At 37.4% G+C, this 22100-nt stretch overlaps 1 protein-coding gene across 1 annotated transcript; it reads right to left on the reverse strand.

The window, feature by feature from the left end:
* Nucleotides 1-503: 503 nt before the first annotated feature.
* LOC110842973 (echinoderm microtubule-associated protein-like 2) lies at nucleotides 504-19751 on the reverse strand. The gene is made up of 23 exons (XM_035848690.1): nucleotides 18950-19751; nucleotides 14218-14367; nucleotides 10934-11147; nucleotides 10045-10356; nucleotides 8485-8547; nucleotides 7779-7850; nucleotides 7488-7571; nucleotides 6205-6354; nucleotides 5592-5664; nucleotides 5342-5443; nucleotides 4885-4989; nucleotides 4363-4554; nucleotides 4117-4272; nucleotides 3987-4031; nucleotides 2744-2872; nucleotides 2529-2657; nucleotides 2425-2459; nucleotides 2188-2290; nucleotides 1980-2096; nucleotides 1832-1919; nucleotides 1596-1755; nucleotides 1456-1522; nucleotides 504-1345 (listed from the first exon to the last, which is right to left on the reverse strand). The coding sequence occupies exons 1-23, from the start codon at nucleotides 19164-19166 to the stop codon at nucleotides 1220-1222; spliced, it is 2889 nt and encodes a 962-aa protein (XP_035704583.1). The 5' UTR covers nucleotides 19167-19751; the 3' UTR covers nucleotides 504-1219.
* Nucleotides 19752-22100: the final 2349 nt, after the last annotated feature.

The following is a 22100-nucleotide window of genomic DNA, read 5'->3' on the forward strand; positions in this document are numbered from 1 at the left end:
GCAACCTTATTACTCGATACTACAATCAATGATGTAGTTTCACTATAAAATAATATGTAATTAAAGTTTCTAAAAACAAAATTGTTATATATTTTTAAAAGATTCACTTACTTGACGTCCATTTTTTAGTCACACAAGTACTATGAATAACAATTATGCAGCAAATTTTAAAACCGGCTTAAAACTAGTATGCTACTTGTTGAACCATTCGTCACATTGCAGAAGAGTGATTAAAAGTGACAGACAGAACAGTCCAGAGAGAATAATATTGTGATAGTGTCGCATGTATCCGGATTGCATTTATCTAATATTTATCGGGTCAAGTGTCAGGTTATGTCATCATTAAGATGGCAACAACATCGATCGATGTATATATGGATGCATGTATGAATACAGTTCTTTCGCAGGCAGTTCTAAGTTCTGAATGTGAATAATATTCAAGTATGAGATGAAAATGGGACAATAATATTTATAAAGACTTTGGCCCCATGGGCCACACGAGGTTTACAGTCAGTTATAGAACTTTATTTCATGACAAGCTTCAGGATTTCCACTGCTAAACTAGATTATAATATTTTTTTACGGTTCTGCATGTCCAAAGTAAACATTAACCATATACATACATAATTCATCAGAAAAAGTGAATTCAATGCTTATAAAGTCATTAGCTCAGAAGAAATTAACAAAATGAAAATATTTTCAACCAAATAAAAAAATCAAATTGTGGGTCAAATCTCGTACACAAAAAGTTACATGAAAAAACTTGTACTTTTGATTATGCAAATTTGAACTCTCTCGCAAAGTATTATTCATCTAGGAGTACCAACCCACCCATCCATCCATCCGCACTAATTTCTGAAATTGCTTATTTAAGGCGAAATATTATTCAGATATTGGTAACGTTTACAATAGTTTACATGCTAAATAATTCATGTTGAATTAAATTGAAGAGTGTTCCTTCAGAATACTCAATATTAGGATGGATGAAATAAGTGACATAATAATACTACTACGTGTTAACAGACGAAATGCTCCCCACCAACGCCAAATGTTTAGTCAATAAAGGACCCCGTTATTATACATTCTAGTTTCGAGTTTAAAATGTACGTGGTGTGCGAGATTTAAAATATTGATCAATACAATGGTGGACTATATATAATATACTATCTAATTCCAAGTCAAGTCATGTACACAGTTTTTCATATATTTATGTACTAATCTAACAAATAACCCATTGCATGACGCTGGAATCTTTGCCACCACAAGTGATGAGTCGCGTATCATCTTGAAGAAACTGTACATTTGTAACGTGACTACTGTGACCTCCATAAGTGTGGCACAAAGACTGAAAGATAAAAAAATACATAATTAAAAAAATAACTTTAAAACACACAATTAGAGCATAATCAATAACACCACTCTTAAATCTAGTATATACAATAATTTGTATGGTACCTTTGGCTGGGTAACAGGATAGGAAAACAGCTTTACTTTTCCAAAATCATCCCCTGTAGCCAGTAATCTGTGGGTGAAAAAATTGTTATTTGTATGGCATTTATATTTATACGTACACTAATTTAAAACACAATTGTCACCTTTTATCGTGCGACCTGTCTGCTGCGTTGACATCAGTGCCGTCCGCACTTTCTGGCCATATCCCTAATGTCAACGGGCTCAAGGTGCAAGTCGCAGACGCCCATTCGGTATCCCTAAGTTGTGAACTCTGTGGAATTTGACGACAGACCGAAGCGTTCCCTAAATAATATAGGGAGTTTGGAATTACTACAAATTTGAGTACTCACTTCGTACAATGAACTTTAGGAAGACTTACAAAACAATACTTCGTAATCTCCTGAATTGCTCTGCAAAAATGTACTATCGCCAGACCAGTCAAAGTGGGTTATGAAACTTGAATGTCCCTGCAACATAAATTTAGTAAAATATAAGCTATAAAACCGACACTAAATTTAACAACTTACAGAGCAACGACCAATACGGTTATATTTATGGAAGTTGTCACTGGCTTGGTAAATGTAAATAATATTGTCGCGCGACCCTATTGCCAGCATTTTTCCGTCCGGTGAGAATCGAACAACCTGCGTTCCAGAAAACAATATATTATTTCAAAACAACTGACCATAGAATCATGTCCTATAGAAGAAATGGGTAATGCAATAAAAAACTGACCTGTATTGGCTCAGAGCCATCGTTATGATGTGAGATAATTTCTCTCGTCTCAGCAGAAACAGCAAACCAGTGACCCAACGCAGTCCCCACAATGATCACAGACCTATATAAGTTCCATATGTAATGGTTAAACTATGTACGACATGGTAATTCTTTTGAATATTAACAAAATTCTATTTAGGTCTAACCCGCAGGTTTACATTTATTATGAAAGTATTAAAAATGAAAATTACAGACCCATCAGGTGAAAAACAAGTTGACTGAATTGCTTCCTGTAACACAAAACACGTCTTTTAAGTGAATGATATTCATCATTTTCCACAATTATTAAAAACACTCACATCGAAATCCACAGACCAAACGGATGTGTGTGATAACGAATCCCATAAAATGATCATCTTATCGTGACCCCCGGTGATAAATTGTTGTTGCTCTGGGTGGATTGCCATGCCCCATAACTCGTCCGTATGCTAAGGCCAAGTCAGTTCAGAAACAAAATGAGTACAAAAGTGACTGGTTCTGCAACTCTGGTCACTGTTGATTCATAAGTACATACCCCTTGCACGATTTGTTGGAAGGGGAGTTGGAAACTTCCAGCCAAAATGCAGTTTTTCGTTGTCCCCACAATCAGTTGACTTCCTCTTCCTTCAGTAATTATCCGTACTGGACCATATTGCTCGGGAATCTGCAATCATAATTTTCATGTACTTACATATGTCCAGTTATAAAGATGTGAAATGGTAGAAATATGACAAAAGTACTACATAGATTACATTCCACGAGGAAATCAATCGGAATGTGCATATGTACAACATATTACTCAAACAGATGAATTAATATATCGGTTATCGTTTTGAATCTCACATATTTTGCACTTTCCAATTTTGGTTACATGTGCAACAAGCTCTTTTGTTGTGAACTCGTGATATCAAAAATATGCGTGTATCTGTAATTACTGCTCACAAATGCTACCTCTTTACTTATGTAACTTTACAATGAGAGAGAGAACCATAAGTAATAATGATCAGCTTGAAAGTATTAATTTTCATTTCATTAGCGGCTCATAATATACGTCAAACTTTGATTGCTGTCAACTACCATGTTCAGACAGGACTTATTGCCATAAATGCTCGTGTGGGAGTGATATGATGAATTTCTGCACAGTAATAATGCAGCAAAAACAGTACCCTTCAATTCAATGTAATTTTGTCCTGCAATACAAAAGAGCACAAAGACATAATGAGATTGATGAATTGCATTCAGAGAAGTATGGTCGGTATATCAGCGATTCTATTTATTTGAATCTGCTTCTGTTTCATGTCTATTTTTTACTAAGCTAATATGCAGTTCCTTAAAAGGGAAAGAAAAGAATTTGACATGAGCATGAGAAATTGCTACTGGATTGCAAAAAAACTAATCAGGTAAAATTTACACAGTCCGAATGATGCCCGAAGGAACGGACTTAGCAGTAAGATGATTTCAATGTGCTCTTTGCTGGTATAATTTTCAAAATATTTTTCTTCTTTTGAGAAACGGGATTTTATGTCTCTGTTGGTGGTGGTTTTAATGATCAAAACCGCAATTGGCAGTCTCTGGTTTACTGACGACAAGATTGGGCAGGTACGTATGACATAATCAGAATTTACTTTCGGTTTGCCACAATTTCAACCAGACTTCGTATTAGTATGATTACTACTACGGTTGTGGTTAAACGCATCCAATTTGTTTTCAACAAAATTGAATGCGAAAAATGATTTTGTACCAAGAAAATAGAGCTCTCTCAAAATGCAGTGACTTACCACAGTCTCAACTTCAACTTTTGAGGACAAAATGTCCCATTGCACCTGAGGGAAAATTGACATTAAGTTCGACTTTAAGCACATGACCCTGTCATGCGTTTTGTATGGTATTGATAAAGGACTGACTCACCACTCGCCCGTCCTTCCCCCCACCCGTAAGAATTTCTCCATTCTTCATGGCATAAATACTGAAAACGGGTCCTTCGTGGGCCCCTCGAACTGCTTTCGCGACCACATTGGTGCCACGTGCCCAGACGAGCAGATTTCCGCTCGAGTCCCCAGAAACCTAGTACCAGAAAAAATATGCTTTAAGTACAAGGAAGTATGTACATATAAGTATCTATGCATATTCAATATGAGCTTCTGAATTACTCACAATGTCCCCAGTCGAGGTAAAAGCCAGGCAGGTCACATACTTTGGTTTATCCCGATGATCAAAAATTCCCAACTTTTTGTACAAACAACAATTCTCAAAAGTCCAGAAAGAAATGTGTCCTTTTCCACAAGAGATGATGGTGTTTTTATCCAAGGGATGAAATTCCATTGCTACCACAGTGTCTCCAGAACACTATAATAGCAAAAGAAGGCGTCATTGATTTGCCATATTCAATCTTGCGACATACAATGACCGGGTCAAAATAATTAATAAAAAAATGAATAATGGAATATCATCACATTTGCAATCCAAGACTTTGACAATTTGATTTTAATTTGGCAAAATTAAAAGAAATAAATATACAGTCCGACCATGAATTAATTTCACTCAATTTAATTTCAAAGTTGTCCTATCCGTCGCAAGTGAAGTATATTTCATGTTTGTGGTCACTTGATGAATGGCCGATTAATCTTGAGCCCACATAAAACCAATTAGTTTTCCACTCTCTTGAGTGAGACTCACCTTATTCTCTGCCAACTTGAAACCTTTTTCACCCTTTTGCCAATCCCATACAGAAATGTTGTGCTCGTTTGACTCGTCAATGATACAAAGTAAAGCACCTCCGTCCTGAAATAGAAGAAAATCATTTATCACAATATTTGGCGTCATTTCCAACCCATGATCAATGTAACATGGCACGATATATAATTTAACGCCCCATATTAGGAAAAAACATTCTCTGTTTTGCAGATTAGATTATTTTGCTCATATTTTTCATTTAAATTTACATTTTTTGATTGCCATAAATAGACAAGTTTGTAATTGCCGTACGTTTTCATGAGAAGCGAATTAATTCAAGGGGCATGACATTGGACGTGCAACAATTGAAAACCATGTGACCACGGATAAAATTCGCTTGTACATAGTCGTGTGGTGCATTTGTTTATTTATCACAAGAAGGAGCAACGACGTAACTTACAGCTTTGGAGAACGAGAGACAACAAATGGAGCGTTCGAAATCTCCCAAGCCGATGACATGCAGTGTATGAAGACTCACAGAATTCCAAATTCGGACATGGGCCTGTATTCAGGAATAAAATGCATCAATCAGAAATGGGCGGATTATAATTTCATCGATAAACATTTCTCCATCACGTGTCGAATCAATCACAGTGAGATTTTAATGGCGACGAACTGCAGATGGGATCGTGGGAAATGTGTTTACTTACTTTGCCTTCTCTTCGGTCGTGCCCTGCACACTGTCCAGTGGCGACAATTAATTTGTTCGGATGAATTGCCATGCTGAAAATTAAATATGAAACAATAAATGTCAGTTTATTTTATCTTTTTGTTTAGGATTTAGTTTTGTATTATTTTCGCTGTGTTCCAAGAAAATACCGTAAAATCGCTCCAAGTTTATTTCAAGATTTATTATGCATCGTAAAAGTGTTAGCAATCGTGTCCTCATAAGAACTTTCAACATAAATGTATACATAAGACATACATAAATATATGTCGATGTCTTCTATGGGACTTTATGCAACTGCAATAACGTGTTGTTTTTGCTCTCATAAAAATGATGATGAAAAATGTATTAATAGAAATTTTCCAATTGCATACATTTACATAATGCCAATTTCACGGAAAATTGGCAAGTCGAAAGATTAGATTTGGCCAATATCTCTTCGTACATAAGCTAAATTTCTTCCCCAAGATTAATATAGATATCTTAAACTTGTTAAAAAGGTTCAGGTGTTTTTCCACCGGAAGGAACAATTTTTTTCTTATTTATTTTCAGACTTTCAGGGACAGCAAGAGAATGAGGATACATGAGAAACTTACCATTTCACATCATCATTGTGTCCCAAATAATGCCTTTGTTGTTGCTCTTCAATATTGTACAGCACCACAACTGCGGCAATGAAATAGACCATCTCCCCAGTAGGGAGATAGTATAAATTGCTTCGACAGTCTCTGCCTCGATACCCGTATCTGCAATTATAGTAGAATGCCAAATTGAGGATCAGGTAAACTACATAAATTCTGAAATTACGAGATGCTCATCAAATTGACACTTTATTATTAAGGTGAAGCATGATCTTATTCCAAGCCCGTCAGCAATGTCAATACCACGCCCAAAATCTGTCTAAAAATGGGACGATGAGGATACCCTGAATCCAATTGGACCCATAAAAATGCAATTCCAACAAACAAAGTAGAGAAAGAGAGTTTTGCGAACGAAATGCATAGTTCATTCAACCAAATGCAGCAAAATCATTTCATGGCATTGGGCTGGCCCCAAAGGAACTTTTGTCGTAGTAATGCAGCAAATAATCCAAATCTGCCTGCCTTGAATGCAATCACCGACTGCTGTTGTTGTGTGAATTGAACCAACAAAAGAAATTATTGTCAACCATCGTCGTCGTCTGATTGACTCGAATTGAAAAGCCTGTGGTGGCAATACCAAAGAAACTAGGAAGACGTTAAACAAACGAGCTAACTGTACATGCGGTTGAATGCAATGGGATAAAGATAGGCAAAAGATAATGTATTCATGCATCCACGGTCTGGTGACGGAATGAGACCCAGTTTTTCCTACATATTGAAGGAAATTGAATTACCACAAACCAAACAAAAATTAATCAAGTTAAGAAATATTTTAAGGAAGAATATGTATATGCATTTCTGCTGTAAATCTTTAACCCAGTCTGTTAAAGCCTTAATCTATCAAGTCCTATGAAATTGATCTATTTGTGACATGGTGATTAATTGTCAATATACATGCATTAGAAATATTTGGGATGAAATGAAGAACTTGAGACTTCAATAAAGAAGCCTATTTAGTTAGCTTGGGACTTGATGACAGCTCAACATGAATTGTAAACTATTTGCCCATACAGATCTCGCCGTCGCCTTTGGGCAGATTTGCACTCTCTCATAAAAATCTTGTGTTAGTGAAAGACGTCTAATTGCACGTAAATCCATCACGTAAAAAATTTGCGCACTATCATAATTGGTACAAATGAATTTCCTTGCTAACTTGATGCACTTGCAGCCGTAATTTGTCTTAACTTGACAAGGGGCAATTTGAACCATTAAGATTTATTTGATAAAATGTTACTTACACCCATTCCAACCTCAGTTTGGCCAGGGGTGCGGTGGCCACTCGGGATAAGCTGTAGTTGTCAATGAGGGCATTCGGAAGGTACCTGGAAGGAGCATACATATTTTTATATACATATTTTAGAATTCAATGGCGTTTCTACTTAATTTGGTGACTACTAAAATTGACCATAATTTGAATGATCATATACTAAGCGAATACCGGTGGAAGTTCTGACTAGTTTGGATTATGCAATGTAAATATGCGTACTTCACCCAAGAAGGCAAAAAGCCTGTGTAGCACAAAAACTTACAATGTCACAGGACGACCCCTCATGAAAATTCGGATTGTTCCTTCTTCCCCGTTGAACATGGCGTCCTTGGTGCTGTGTATTGGATAGTAAATAAAATAAGTGCATTAATTTTTCAACTGCATAATCATACCATCTCCTAATTACACATATTCATTATACATTCTCCCATATTTGCTGCTGCCTGTGTAGCTCTGAGTGACCGAAAAATTCCCACCAAGCAGCCAAGCACAGAGTGACCCAATTTCTTAACAAGAGTAGTGACTACTATTTATTTATTAAAGTAATCCTCAGCCTTAATTGTAATTCATACGAACGACGCTTGCCCGCTCCGAGTGTGATAATAAACAAACAGGTGTGATACCGTTGAACAAACATCAAATTGAATTATGAAACTGTTGAAGAATTATGAAGCGTTACACGTCAAATATTTCATACACAGCGCAGCACACAACAGCCGCTCCGACGACATGTAGTTATTAACTCGGTTGACAAATGACAAACGGTATCGTAAAAATTGTAAGCAAAGCAATAAGAATCTGAGATACAGCTATTACTCAGAGACAAGGAAAACACAAATGTACATAAATTACAAAGAACCATAAGCCCAAATTCTTGAGAGTCGAAGAAGTGATGCTTGTGTAGAGTAAAGATTAACCCAAAAAAAGCTTAAAAAAAGTGATTAAAACAAAATGAAACGAATTCATACCCGTGCCTCACATGAGGAGTCTTCACATGCAAATTGAGAAGTGATCGTGCCGTTACATTATTTCTGAAAGAAAATTAGCACACCAAATCAAACTCAAATTCCAAATCGGCCCTGTCATCTTTGAAAACGAAGCAGCTTCTTTTTCTCGCCTTCCTCGCTTCACAACAACCATTTCTTTCACGATGAATACTCAATCAACAATCTGGCAGCAAAGCTATAAATATTTTTTAGGCTGCGGATTACCTCAATTTTGTGGTTTCATTCAAGCAGATTTAATCCGCAATTAATACTGTCTTATTTCATTTCATGCTTACTAATTTCTCAGCACTAATAAATCTTTTATGAGCACATTTTCATGTTTCTTCCCACCCACAACAACACGTAGAAAAAAAAAGATCGCAGAAATAATCAACACGTTTTCAAAGTCTTAAAGATTGATTGAGCGATGGCAACTTCATTAAAACCAACGTGTGTGAAAACCGCTCCTGTCATCTTTCATTCATGGTTCATTTCAAGTTTATTTCAAGCACATACACATACATACGTTACGTACACAACGTGCATGAGTTTTTGTAATGATCTCACAAAAAAACTACAATTTCATTCAATTTAGAATCAGGAATAACACGCACTTGTTTTGCATGTAAGTAATGTGATACTTTCAAAATGTGAAGAATTATTAGCATTCTCATGTTTTTGCAAGCCTCCTTCAGATTCCTTGAAAAATCAACATTTGAGATTTCAATTCTTGATTTCGTAAGGGCTGTATCCTGATTGAATTAAAGCTCATAGTAAATAAAACCACAGTGACTTTGAACATGCAAGAATATCATTTGTGCTTGAAACGGCAAATACCACAATTCTTATCAGACTTAAAATATATCAAAAAGAAAATCGACGTTATGCACATTGAGAATGAACTGCTATTGTGCAAATCAGAGAATTCGCACGACTTTGACCTGCACCTCAAAAACACTTATTTAATTTACAACAGAACACGGGCATTACGGTTCATGAGGAGACGTGACATTTGAAGTTTGCAGTGACTAAATAAATCAACCCCTTGAATCGCCATATTGTTCAAATAATAATTGGCGACGCTTTTATATAAAAAAAATTATACAACAAACTATTTAATTACCTCTGATAACTGAAGAGAACATCACTCACACAACAATTACCGCAAACTCTTGGTGTGTCGTGCCATTCGTACAAAGGGATTTCCTGTTCATTCGACTATGAATATTCTACTTCTACAGAAAGCCGTGTTACGTTCTTGTGGTGGGATGTAAATTATCAAGATCAGGGTTAAGCTCTTTCAAGGAGCATCATGAAAAATTTAAAATTCTTTCTCATCACACAGTTAACAATGTGTCTCTCGTCACAAAACGTCGTTGTTAATGCTAGCTTGACTCTTAAACAAAGGAAAACCACCTAGCAAACAAGGTCGCGAAGAATATGCAGTTTTCGTTTTTTTGAGCACTACACACGCAAAGTGAGGCCATAATTCATACATAATGCGTACATATAGATTAATTAACGGCACTGAAGGAAACCTACCTGGCTGCCATCGCGCTGTTTTGTGAGAATAAGGACGGATTGCTCCCGCTATGAAAGTCGCTGGTGGAGCTCCACCGTTTCGCCAGAGGGGACGGAGTGGTGCCGTTGGGCGTGGGTGTGGCCCCTCCGTTTCTTTGCTGCTGGGGAACAACTGCTGCTGGGCCTGGGCTGGAAGGGGTCGTTCCGTTCCGTGGAGAGGGTGTGGCCCGGTTGTTGTTGTGCGGGGAGGGTGATGGTGACGGAGAGAGGCCGTTGGAACTTTGGCTATCCGCAGAATGGAGGCTGCCCGTCGACTGGTGGTGATTTATCCGTCTATTGTGGGAAGGAGAATATGACCAAGAACATGATGACAATAAATCATAAGTATCCGATGCCCATGATTATACTAGATACGTCGATTATCTATCCATGAAATGGACATAAATTATCTAGCAGAAAGACTCGTGTGGGTAATAGCTTCTTCCATTATTACGAAATAGTTGGGAGGATGGAGTTATTATCTCTTTTAGTATCATTATCTTATCAAGAGCATTAGGGTATAATTGGTTTCGGTCAAAATATAGCAAAATAAACATATTTTCTGTTATCTTACTCGGCTAACATGCGGAACTAGCAGGTTTCATAAAAGTTAGACAGCAGCTTTATTGTTTTGGATATTTTGTGAGAAGTAACCCCACTCTGAATCAATATAGGTAAACTTGTTGACTAGTAGCATGACCGTACAACTTGCCACTAAAATACTACATTTAATGCTTAGGTCTGGATAAGGAGAAATTGATTTGACTTTACTTTATTTTTTCATGGACTTGAAGGCACACCCATGCCCATGAACAGAGTTAGTCACTATTGCTTCCTTTGCATAACAATATGCGCGTATTTGCGTACGTACCTATTTAGATTAGAGTTGGGTCCATGCTGGTTTTGCCCGTGACCGTTGGTGAGTCCGGATCTCCGCCAATCCACACGACTGGGGTCGGAATTTGTGGCGTAGACGCGAAGTCGACCTAGTGGTTCTTTGAAGTGGGCATGATGCGGACTGCTCCCACCACCATTCGTAATGTGCTGTTGCTGGTGATGTAATTGCAGCTGTGGGCCGCCTGGACCTGTACATAAATTATTTTTAATTATAGGATATGCCCATTCCGCACTCGACAAGGCGTAAACCGCCGTCTGCGTGGTGGCGAAATGACGGCTCATCTCAATTTACTTTAATAGTGTAGAATTCATTAACTAGTCCATCACCAAAAATTCACTAAGCTTTCGTTGGACGTACAATAACAAATGGATTGGAACGAAATCTGTTTGTTGTGACACAGAATGTGCAAGTAACAAGAGTGTCCATCACAGATCACAGCCAACAGTTCGGAAACGTAATACTGCAGGAATATGAGAGACCTTCTATGCATGACTTTTTCCTGTTTCAGCGTTTTAGCTCATACTATAACTATAATGGTTGTGCTAAATGTGGTCTGATGTTACATACGCTGTGAATGTGCGAAACAAAATACAGACACATGCACGTTTAATTTATGTGCATTGCAATACCAGAGTAAATACACTTGGATGGAATTACATATTTCATATAAGCCAACATGTAATTAAGTGAGAAATTCAACGCTCTAGAGCCTACATATATGCATGTGACTACAGATGATTCATTTACTTGCCAAACCATGTTTGCATATTAGTAGAGTCGACATACATAGAAAGAAACTATAAATGTATGGAATGCACTTTTAATGCATATACAGACTTCTATGTGTCTGCAAAACACATAATTCTCCAGATAAAATGTATGGCACGGTCAGAGTTTGCTGACAAGAAAAGAAGCAATCATCATGTGTCCTATCTTGGGCTTCATTCAATGAAATAACTGAAATGTCTCCAGAGCTGTTTCGAAATGAGCCACTTCATGACTACCATCATTCTGCTTCTAAATGGCTCGGATACTTTTAAGCCAATCTTAATCTCCATCTAAATTGCCAATATCCAAGACATGAACTTGTGCTCCTCCATTATCTGATAGCCAAACATTCGACTTAACCTCACATTTCATATCATTCATGCTCGTAATGTGATTGGTTCGTGAGAATGCATCGCATAATGTGGCATGCTCGACTCTGATTATGAAAAATATGCTGAATGAAAAACTTCCCTTCTGGCAAATTACTAATCGAAGTTATGATTTCTTTATCTTCTATTTCTAGCTTTTTGTTGTGAAACTGTCCAGATGGGCTGCTCGACCATTGTACGCATTTTGTCCTCGCAGTACACTAATCAATTTATCGAACTTACGCCTGCTGTGCTTGCATGTAATTTAAGACCATCTTATGATTTCTGACGGTATAAGATCGCCACGGGCATTCTAGGACGATGATGATTGATTCGGTGGTCGGGAGAAATTTAATGGAAACATAATTCTTTCATGCATCCAAAGTAGCAATTTCTTAAGTACTTCAAACAATTCACTCGACTTAAATTTATTCGTGATGTACTTGAGAACATAGGAAAAACGGCACGAAGAATATATTACATCTTTCAAAAAAGCAAGTCTACTATTTAACAAGGTTAATGTCTTCCTCACTGTGTAACCCTCTTTTTAACCTTGCTCTTGCCACACGACTCTCTGCGGGCTACAATATATTTACAATTCTTCAATTTGCGTTGGGTCAGGATTTTCATGACTTTCAATATCGCCAAAATTTCAAATGAGTGCAAGATAAACAGCAGTGATGAGTTATGTATTTGTTTACTTGTGCGTTGTTGAACTCGAATTGCGAATATATGCGTTTTCTCTTTTGATCTGAATTTGCTTTAATTAAATGGGTTGTCGTCTGCTAGATGCATACATGTGTAACTGCACCTATCAACTATGTATATATGTACATACCCCAACATGAGTCATGAGTGGAGTAAATGGATTTTTAATTAATCCCTGTGCAGATTTAAATGTGCGTGTGAGGTATGGTCGTGCTCATTCAGGTAGGAAATGCAATGCACATGCAACTTTTATCAAGAATAAGGATGCTCTTTATATTCTGCCGTATTTACATCCTAAGATCAAAGTAAGTGGGTTGAGAGCACAAATCAGAAAACAATGGAACGCTTAGTTAGTCCATTTTCTTTGAGATGAATGTATGTACATCTTTCTGTTGCACATTTGCATTGTGCAGTTAACAGTGTTAGCACCCACTCAATTTGCTCAATGCTAATTTAATCCCGACATATTAGCATCCTCGCGTATACCTGCGAATAATAAATGCCTCGTATTTATTATGAAGTGTTGTACGTGTTAGTAATAGACCACCATCATTTACTTAAGAAATGCCATTACACACAAGTGTTTTTGCCTACTTTCCCTTTGAAATTGTTGGTCAATAATCGGACCCAATGTCCTTTGTCATCCCAATGCAGAGGTGTTTGACAACTGTGTCTGGGAACTGTACAAATTTATTAAAATTGGGGAATCCTTTTACCGATATTCGCGATAGCTTCATCTTAATAACCGGCATGCTTTTGTGCATTGAAAATTATAATTTTGACAACTTATTAGTACATGCAGTGTGGAACTGTAAGTTCTAAACTGTGTGCAAGTGCATGGGTTAGAAATGCATGGTACGTATGTTGTTCGCCAATTGTCTGCAATACGGGAGACAGTGGAAGAGATGCTCCCAAAATGCATATATTGATCGACTCGAGATTATGTAACACACCGACCGGTGTGCATAAGCGGAGAATGCTTGTCCAGCTAATAGACTTGATATTTAATAAATCGAGGTCACCATGTTGAAAATTATTCTAAAAACAAATTGGGTCTCAGGTCTCAGTAGCCGACGCAATTATGCGAGGAACGATTCTATGCAATTATTTTTTTGCAAAAAAATAAATGAAACTGAGTAAAATCTCCACTGCGTCGTATGCAATGTGTAATTTAAATATTCTGGAATGCTATTCAAAGGGTTAAATGAAGGTGAAGGCCAGGCTGTCAAATCAGAATCGGGGAGGAAATAAGTTGGATGGAAATTTAATGAGCTAGCTAGATTACGACAAAAGATGATGGGTTCCAATCTCAAATCCAATTATCTTATCGGATGCTTGATTGCAGATAATTGACAAGGATTCTTACGGCAATTACTGAAAATATAGCGAAAAATGAATGGAAAGTTAAGGTACCTCTGCTCCCTTCGAGATTGGTGATTCTTCGCAGAACGTCGGCCAGAGTGGCTCGGAGGCACAAAATCTCATCTCGCGACTCGTACACCTTCTTCTCCAAATCTCCAACCCGTTCGCGCAAAGTGTCGTTTTCATTGTCCAGCATCTCGTCTGCAAAAAAACATAAACTGCGTTGTTATCATTTCTTTCACCCGCAAACTGGTGCATTATGACAAACTCCAGATGATATGCATAATAGAGTTGGTTACAAATATCAGGAAATTAAATGGAACACAAAATGTCAAGGTGGGTGTTATATAATACAAGATAACTTTGCAGTTGATCTTGGCAAAAGAAACTGGGCAAGTTCCATAAATAGTCTATGCAATCACTCACTCCTACTTAGGTCTTGCATATTACGTCCATGGAATTATGCATAACATGTCACCATTTTTTGGTAATATTAATATCTTGTCACTCTACAAAGATCTCAACGATTCCGTTTTACGGTTTTCTTGTTTCAGTTCCTCATTAGATGCACTAGCACCAAATTGAGATAAACTGCAGCAATACAGATTATAAAACTGAGCCATTGTTGTCACACTATTTTCAAGCCTGAACAATTATTTATAGAAGAAGAAGTATTAAGCCATAAGTATAATTGATACGTTATTGACAAATATTATGTAATGAGAATAACACAAACAATAAATAGCACAATTGTATGTAGAACAATCTCATGCAACGAATCCCCACCAATTTTTATGTATGTACAGCAGTAGCACTCACTCCAAATTGAAGAAATTCGATCTTCGTCCACTGGCATTCTGGAAGAAGTTGTCTGATTCGACTCAAAGTCTTTCTCAGACTGTTCCTCGTCCATTTTCTCCATGATCATTTATTTCGTCTTTATGCGACGCACTTTGACAATGGAAACATACTGCTGTCGGTGTCACTTTGAATATAATCATTTGCTAAATAGTGCTGAGCCTTAATTGAGTTTTTGCTGGCAGTTAACAATTTTTGATTGTGTAATTAATTTTTTATCACTCTGATATTTTTTAACCCAAGAACACACATATTGTCAAATGGAATGATGCCACCACACCTTCGTGTTAAAAGTTTTTACAGCAAATTTAATCTTCCAGTCCGTTGCAGTGATTCGTAGACTTTTCATGAAACCATTATGTCCTAAATAATGAATCAAGGTCCAATACGTCGAAACTTTGCCACCACCAAACTAATTAAGAATATCTGTAATTAGAGTGTATTCACTTAAACTGAGCCCAATAAGACGAGAAAGTAAGAAAATATTGAATCCATCCCGTTGACATCTGCACTAACACACGACACAGCAGTGTGCAACGCCAAAATTATCCCACTCACGTCAATGTTGAGCTTGGTATGTGTATATAACCAGGAAATATTTTCAATTGGTTCTAATAACAAACACAGCGGTGTCGTCGATTTAGTGATACTGCTGCTCAATGCAATAAGCAAAGTCGTGTTTGTACTACACAATATTCGGCGGATAATTATTATCACCCATTTCTACTTGAAATGTAGTAAATAATCTTTAATTACGAAAAGATTAGGGACGCGTGCTGATTAGATACTGATTTAATTTCCACTGATGACAAAGTATTGCAAGCACGCAACTTTTGGTAAACTCGAGACACGAAGTTTGGTAAACTGTCACCTTTCCACAGACAAGAGAAGACCAAATGTAAATCGGATGTAGCGATATCAATAACAGTTAATAAGTAATTTGGCCAGTCGTTCGATTTGAATATGAATAATCCTCTCACTTTGAAATAAAAACTTTACTGTTCATAAAAAGACGTTTCAACAACAACAGCGGTGTAATTTTCCCCATGGATCACATCCCCATCGCTAAAGAGGAATAAATAGAATCAACAAATCCTTGATTGGAAAATTATGTTGACAATTCAACATGCATATTTATCGAGCATCCTCCTTCGGGCAGAATTTAATGGAGATTACGGAGATTGCCGAATTAAAACCACTTTCTGTTCTGTTGTGGTTTTAAAGAGTTATAATACAATTCACATCATTCGTTCGTAGCCTCATATTGCACACTATCATGCATCCCCTTGAATTGTATGGAGTTTAGGTTACAAGGACGAATCCCAGAGAGATTCACTCAGCAGAGTACAAAAGCTGAGGCATTCCTCAGTCCGCGTAGTCAATGAATGAATGGGGGTTGATGTTGATGGATCTCGTCATTGATGATGATAAAGCTGATGCTGGTATGGTTGGAGGATGACAGATAAATTATACCAGCACAAAACAACCATTAGCATATGAGATGAATATTATGTGGGATTTGACTATGGACTCATTTTGCCAGTAATAATATCGTGTCCACTGCATTAAGGTTTAATCTCACAAACAATAATATTGAATTTGAGTTTACAATGTGTGCTATAAGTTATGATTTGCTTTTGTGCATGTATAAGCTGCCACTTCAACTGATCTGCTCAAATATGTTGTTTGATTTGCAAGAAAGTCACTCAAAACAAAGTTACGTAATTCATGGAATATAAGTAAGTAGAACCTTAATTGATTCGATCGAGTGTAGGCAAGAAATTCGGCACGTTTCTCCACTTTAAGAATATTTATTATAATCCGACACTTTCAACTTTCACTTTCTCCCTCTTGCCACTCCAAAGTGAATCTTATTTAAATTGGATCGTTTCCAGAGGAGAGACAAAAAAATAAAATCAGTCTTTTCGTCATTTGCGTTTCAAATCAGACTTGACTCGATAAATTACGCAGAACGATTTTCTGCATTTCCTCAGCGAGATAGAGAGCAAGATTTCGTTACGATCATACTCCGAGCAGACCATGTAACGCACTGACTTAATGCACGAAAGTCCATGTACTTGACACAAAGTCGTTTTACATCCGGGTTACAATTCCCATTTATTTCTCCGCCATGCACCCGGTAGTTGCACCCGGGTTTTACTATTACACGGTATAGTTTGAGCAAATAAGGATTTCACACCGCTACGTCGTCGTTGGTGTGTTTAGAAATTGCTTGGAGACTATGAGCACAAAGCCGAGAGACCACTTTCAAAGTTTTCCTTGCACTTCACTCCTCGAAAAGTAACTCCCACATCGTGCAGCACACCGAGACTGGCAGAAGGCTACTGACTGGGTTCATTTCTCTCCAGTCTCACAAGCAGGCAAGAGTTTATAGGCAAGAGTTCTTTACCACGTGTGTACATGAGCTATGTAATGCTTTGCCACAAAATTAAAGTTAATGAGCCAAACAAGGCAAGGATGATGAACATGATGCATTATGCTACAGCTTCATCTTTTGATGGTACAGGGCCATTTTGCACAAATCTATCATATGCACTTCGTCACGTGAGGGAATAAAAAATGCGAGGAATTTTTTATCAGGAATTCACAAAAGTCATCAAACCCACTCACTGACAGTTTTTGATTCTTCCCAACTGTAATCTTCTTCTCAATATATATGAGAAACTAAAAGGATAAATATCTGCGAAGAGGCCGTTGCATGGTGCATGCGGATTATGGATTTCTTGGTTGGTTAACCTCTGAAATGTCAACTGCAGCCTGACAAGGTGCCAGTTCGTTTAATTGAAATAAATTCGCTCATACGTATCAGAATACAGGACTGGATTGTGTATATATTTATCTCTGCAAAATACCTGACAGCTTCTCAAATGGCACAGGCTCGAGACTTGTTAGTGTTGTTAGTACAACTGCTTGGGACAATTTAATCATGTTGCATTATTGCCTCGTTTCGTATAATCGCCTAATAGGAATTTCTTAGCCAAACATGCATTTTGAACCGAGTCATAAAATGTTTATGGTGTCAGATTACGCTACATTATGGCTTCCAGTAAAGCTATGTGTATGCACATATACTCACATGCTGGTATTATCTAGAAAGAAATGCCAAAAAGTGAAGATGTGTGTCAAGAAGTTGCGTATGCACTGCAGTCAATGTCGAAATCTGAGAAGCATTTTATACTTCTGTAAGCTAAACTGGCTGGAAAGAAATCTTTTGATGCCAGCCCAATCTTGCAACTAGACAAGGATTTATTGTACGTACGGCTTTATAGCTTAAGAAACGACAACACGAGTCCTCGCATGATTTATTTAATCAAGCACTTCTACCAAAATATTCTACAGGAAGAAGAAATCCAAATTCCAATTCTATGCTTACTTATCCATGCATAAGTAAACCTACTAAATATTTAATATCCTGCAATTTGCTTCCAGATTTCCCGTTAATTTTTAAGGTTGTTGTTCGGAATTTCTCCAACCGATAGGTTTTCTCTGATTTGTGTCAGATTGATATGTAATATAGCCGGTAATATCAACACAATAATCATTTCGATATCGACCATCCCACCCCCGATAAAGAATCTGGGCATGAGTTAGTCCACAGGATGAATAAAGAACCGACCACAAATCCGGGGGATGAATACGCACGTCGAGCTCAAATAAAATAAAACGGGTGTATACAATATGTACATACACATATCTGTATGCATGCATGTACACGTTAGCAAATGAGATGCGTTGTTCACATGCATACGCACAAGATCGATAACCATACAATTAATCAATAACACACGCGTCCAAATCACCTGAAAATACATACTCATCGACCCTTTCCACACACCATAAGTAGTAAAAAAAAGCGACTAAAATATGGATATATGTATGCACACCTTGAATACTTCGAACTGACCTGTGGTTTTAAAGCTGCACCCGTCCTCGTGCTTATTTCCCAAGGCGTTCAACTTCAAATATGAGGAACGATGAAACAAACAGCCACACAGAGTCTTGAGATTTATGAAGCGAGTCAACTTTTCTCCGGAGAAAGTGGTTCTCACCAAACCCGTGCTTTCCTCCTCCGTCCGCCTTGCTGCTGATGTTTCCAATCTTATTGTTTCCGTGTCGAACATACCATTCACAACTTTTCCTTTATTCGATTCTCTTCCTCTGCAGCAAGTTGTATGTATCAAATCCAGTAAAAGAAACCAATAAAAATTTCTAGAGATTTGGCCACTCACTGCACCAACTGACCGGATAAGAAACTTGACAAAACTTTCGCATACGTCTCTGATACACGTACGTATATATTCACAACCATTGGGCAAAGCTACAGAATGGGTCAGAATAGCATGTGCCTGGAAGACGGGAGAAAACGGATTTACCCACAAAAGCTCTGTAGCTCGACCATAAACCTACTGTAGGTCTGTATGGTTAATGATTTTCTAGGTTCGTTCCGTTTCCTTGTCTCAGCTCGTTGATGAGATGAGATAAGAAGCAAATACTGATTACAAAAGTAATAATTGGGCGCAAAAGTTATCTCACAATTTTCTCTCAGGTCAATGTTTAATCAATGATTTCTTTGCCCAGATTGCGCAAATAATATTTGCCAAGAGTTTAACTCCGAGAGAGCGAGAGAGAGAAGATAGACGAGGTGTGACTGGAGCAGGGGAAGTGGAACTGACAGACAGATTTGGAACGCAGGAAACATTTAGTGGTCAAACTTTTGGAGCTTTCAAAGTCCTTTTTCGTTCATGGCCGTGGCGAATTTATGTGCAAATCTGACAAAGAGTGTGGATGTGTACAACAAACAAACAGTAGTGGGGAGGAGGCTGTAATGCATAATCGTTGTCATTGTTTGTCGCCATGTACCACGTTCTCCCACGTCATTGTTACAGATCATGCAAAGTCGTAATCACTTTAATCTTACATGCGAGTATCAACTCGTTGCTAACGTTTGAAAGTGGAGAAAGTTAGACAAGACACAAAATGATATCTAATCATAGTAAACTTGTGCACTTTGCTCAGGGTCACTCTCATTTGAATTTAGGAATGCATTATTATGAATTTATAATAGTCAGATTAATTGATTGGTAGCTTGTAATTAAAACTACAGGAAGTGCTAAATACTACACAAAAATTCAAGCTTTAAAACAAGGATTGTTTACATAAGCCGTGATCCACCCTGACCAAATCGTAAAAGAATGAAATGAAGTCTCGCTGCTACAGGAAACAATAAATTCCTCATCAGTTCCATGAAGAAGCTTTGCCTTGAAATACTAATAAAATGGTACCACAAATAATGTGGAGAGAGCCTACAAAGTGCACTGCCAAATCCACAAATCAGAGTGTGCGGGCAGTAATCAGGCAGACAAGCCAATTAGCCATTGATCCACCGAAACCGAAACGGATCCAAATTGGACACACTCCATTTTGTCATGTGAGTCGAGGACAAATTCAAACTGATCTTCGTGACACCCAAAGCATCGAATTCCTGTAAAGCCAAACCTACCAAATAACGTGCAGACCTTTGTTCAAGAGGGGATGATCAAAACTCATGATTATGATTAGTCTGCATTTTAACCTATGAATGTTCATGCAGAGATTCGTCATCAAAAAGTAACACAGTGCAAATTATTTATCTAAGTTGATCTACATACATGCACTCACACGCAGAGAGTGTTACTATCTGAGTATTATTTTTGAGGTGTGTGCAAAAAAAACAGGAAATGTCGTTAACCATGGAGGTTGGATTTTAAAATCGGACCGACTTATTATTATATTCTACAACACGCATTGTAATGCTGACCACATGCCAAGTCTGGCATTTTTTGTACTTGGATAGAAATCTGATTATGGTCAGATTGGGTGATTAGGACAGTAGGCTGATCAGTCTCGATATTAGTCAATAATAATAATAATAATAATAATCACCAATAATAATCAGCATCTCTTGATTGACTCCACTCTCACTTTATCGTCTATGATGATGCACTTCCATCCATTCTATTTGTCTCGCAGTGGGTGTTGTTCTAATGAGCTCTTCGTCAATTTCTCTAGCTGGCTTTGTAGTTCACAATAAATGCAATTCAAAAAATAGCAGCCGATTACTTGGGTAGCGGATTTTACTTACTTTGAATGAGGCGCATTAGCGATGCTTAAAGTAGCGAACTCGACAATTTGACAAAAACACTTTTTTTATCACGCAGCAGTCAACATTGACAACAAATTTATCTTCGTGTTTGTTGTTGAATCCTAAAGATGCACTAAATTAAATTAGTTCTCGACTAGGACATTGTACAAAAATAACTACAAATTTTTCGCTTTCTTCGCCGAATCATCTTGGCCATCTCTGTACCAATAGTTTTACAGATCTTCCAATGCCAACTAATATGGTATATATGTTTAAAATACGCATGCACATGTATTTACCAGTGAATTGACGATTTGCTTCGCATGATCACATTTTAATATTACAATAACAATTTTGCAGTATCAACCATATACTAATTAATTATGCATACATTCACTTTACTTACTTACACACAGCTTAGTTAGTGGTCATACGTATCAGATATGTACATGCACACTTTAAATCTACCGTTTTAGCTATGCCACATGCAGTCACCTGCCTGAATTTGCAAGTCAAGGACAAATTTGAAAAATGAATAAACTTTAAGCTCTAGCTTATTATTTCAAAATTGGTCATGTGAGTCGACAGCACGCATGTATTTGTGCATAACCTACGCTTAGGATTTCTTAGCGCTACTGATGTTAACGAATTTTACTGTCGTTAGATTTTATGACATAAGAACTTCTGCAAGATTACAGATATGAAGGTACGGAGGGAATATGCCAATTTTGCGAGTTTTCATTCAATAATCCACTCCACACCTACAACACAACAAATAATTGACATAGCTTCATGTTCGACCTAACCGGTTATTATTTAGTAATGTTTTGTGCAGCATAAAAACCGTCTTTTTACCTAGCTTAAAAAGAGAATCGTAAATTCATTCGTAGTCTGTGCTCGTGGTTGAGCAATTTAGTGAATTGCATTAGCGATG

The sequence above is a fragment of the Folsomia candida genome, unplaced genomic scaffold (assembly GCF_002217175.1).
Source record: "Folsomia candida strain VU population unplaced genomic scaffold, ASM221717v1 Fcan01_Sc002, whole genome shotgun sequence".
NCBI lineage: Eukaryota > Metazoa > Arthropoda > Collembola > Entomobryomorpha > Isotomidae > Folsomia > Folsomia candida.

Excerpts from the sequence above, each read along its gene's own strand:
- LOC110842973 (XM_035848690.1), bottom strand. The coding sequence starts at position 19,166 with ATGTTCGACACGGAAACAATAAGATTGGAAACATCAGCAGCAAGGCGG. Across the intron at positions 10,357-10,933 it reads CCCAACTCTAATCTAAATAG|ACGGATAAATCACCACCAGT; the intron begins GTACGTACGCAA and ends TTCCCACAATAG. Across the intron at positions 1,756-1,831 it reads AGATTACGAAGTATTGTTTT|GGAACGCTTCGGTCTGTCGT; the intron begins GTAAGTCTTCCT and ends TATATTATTTAG.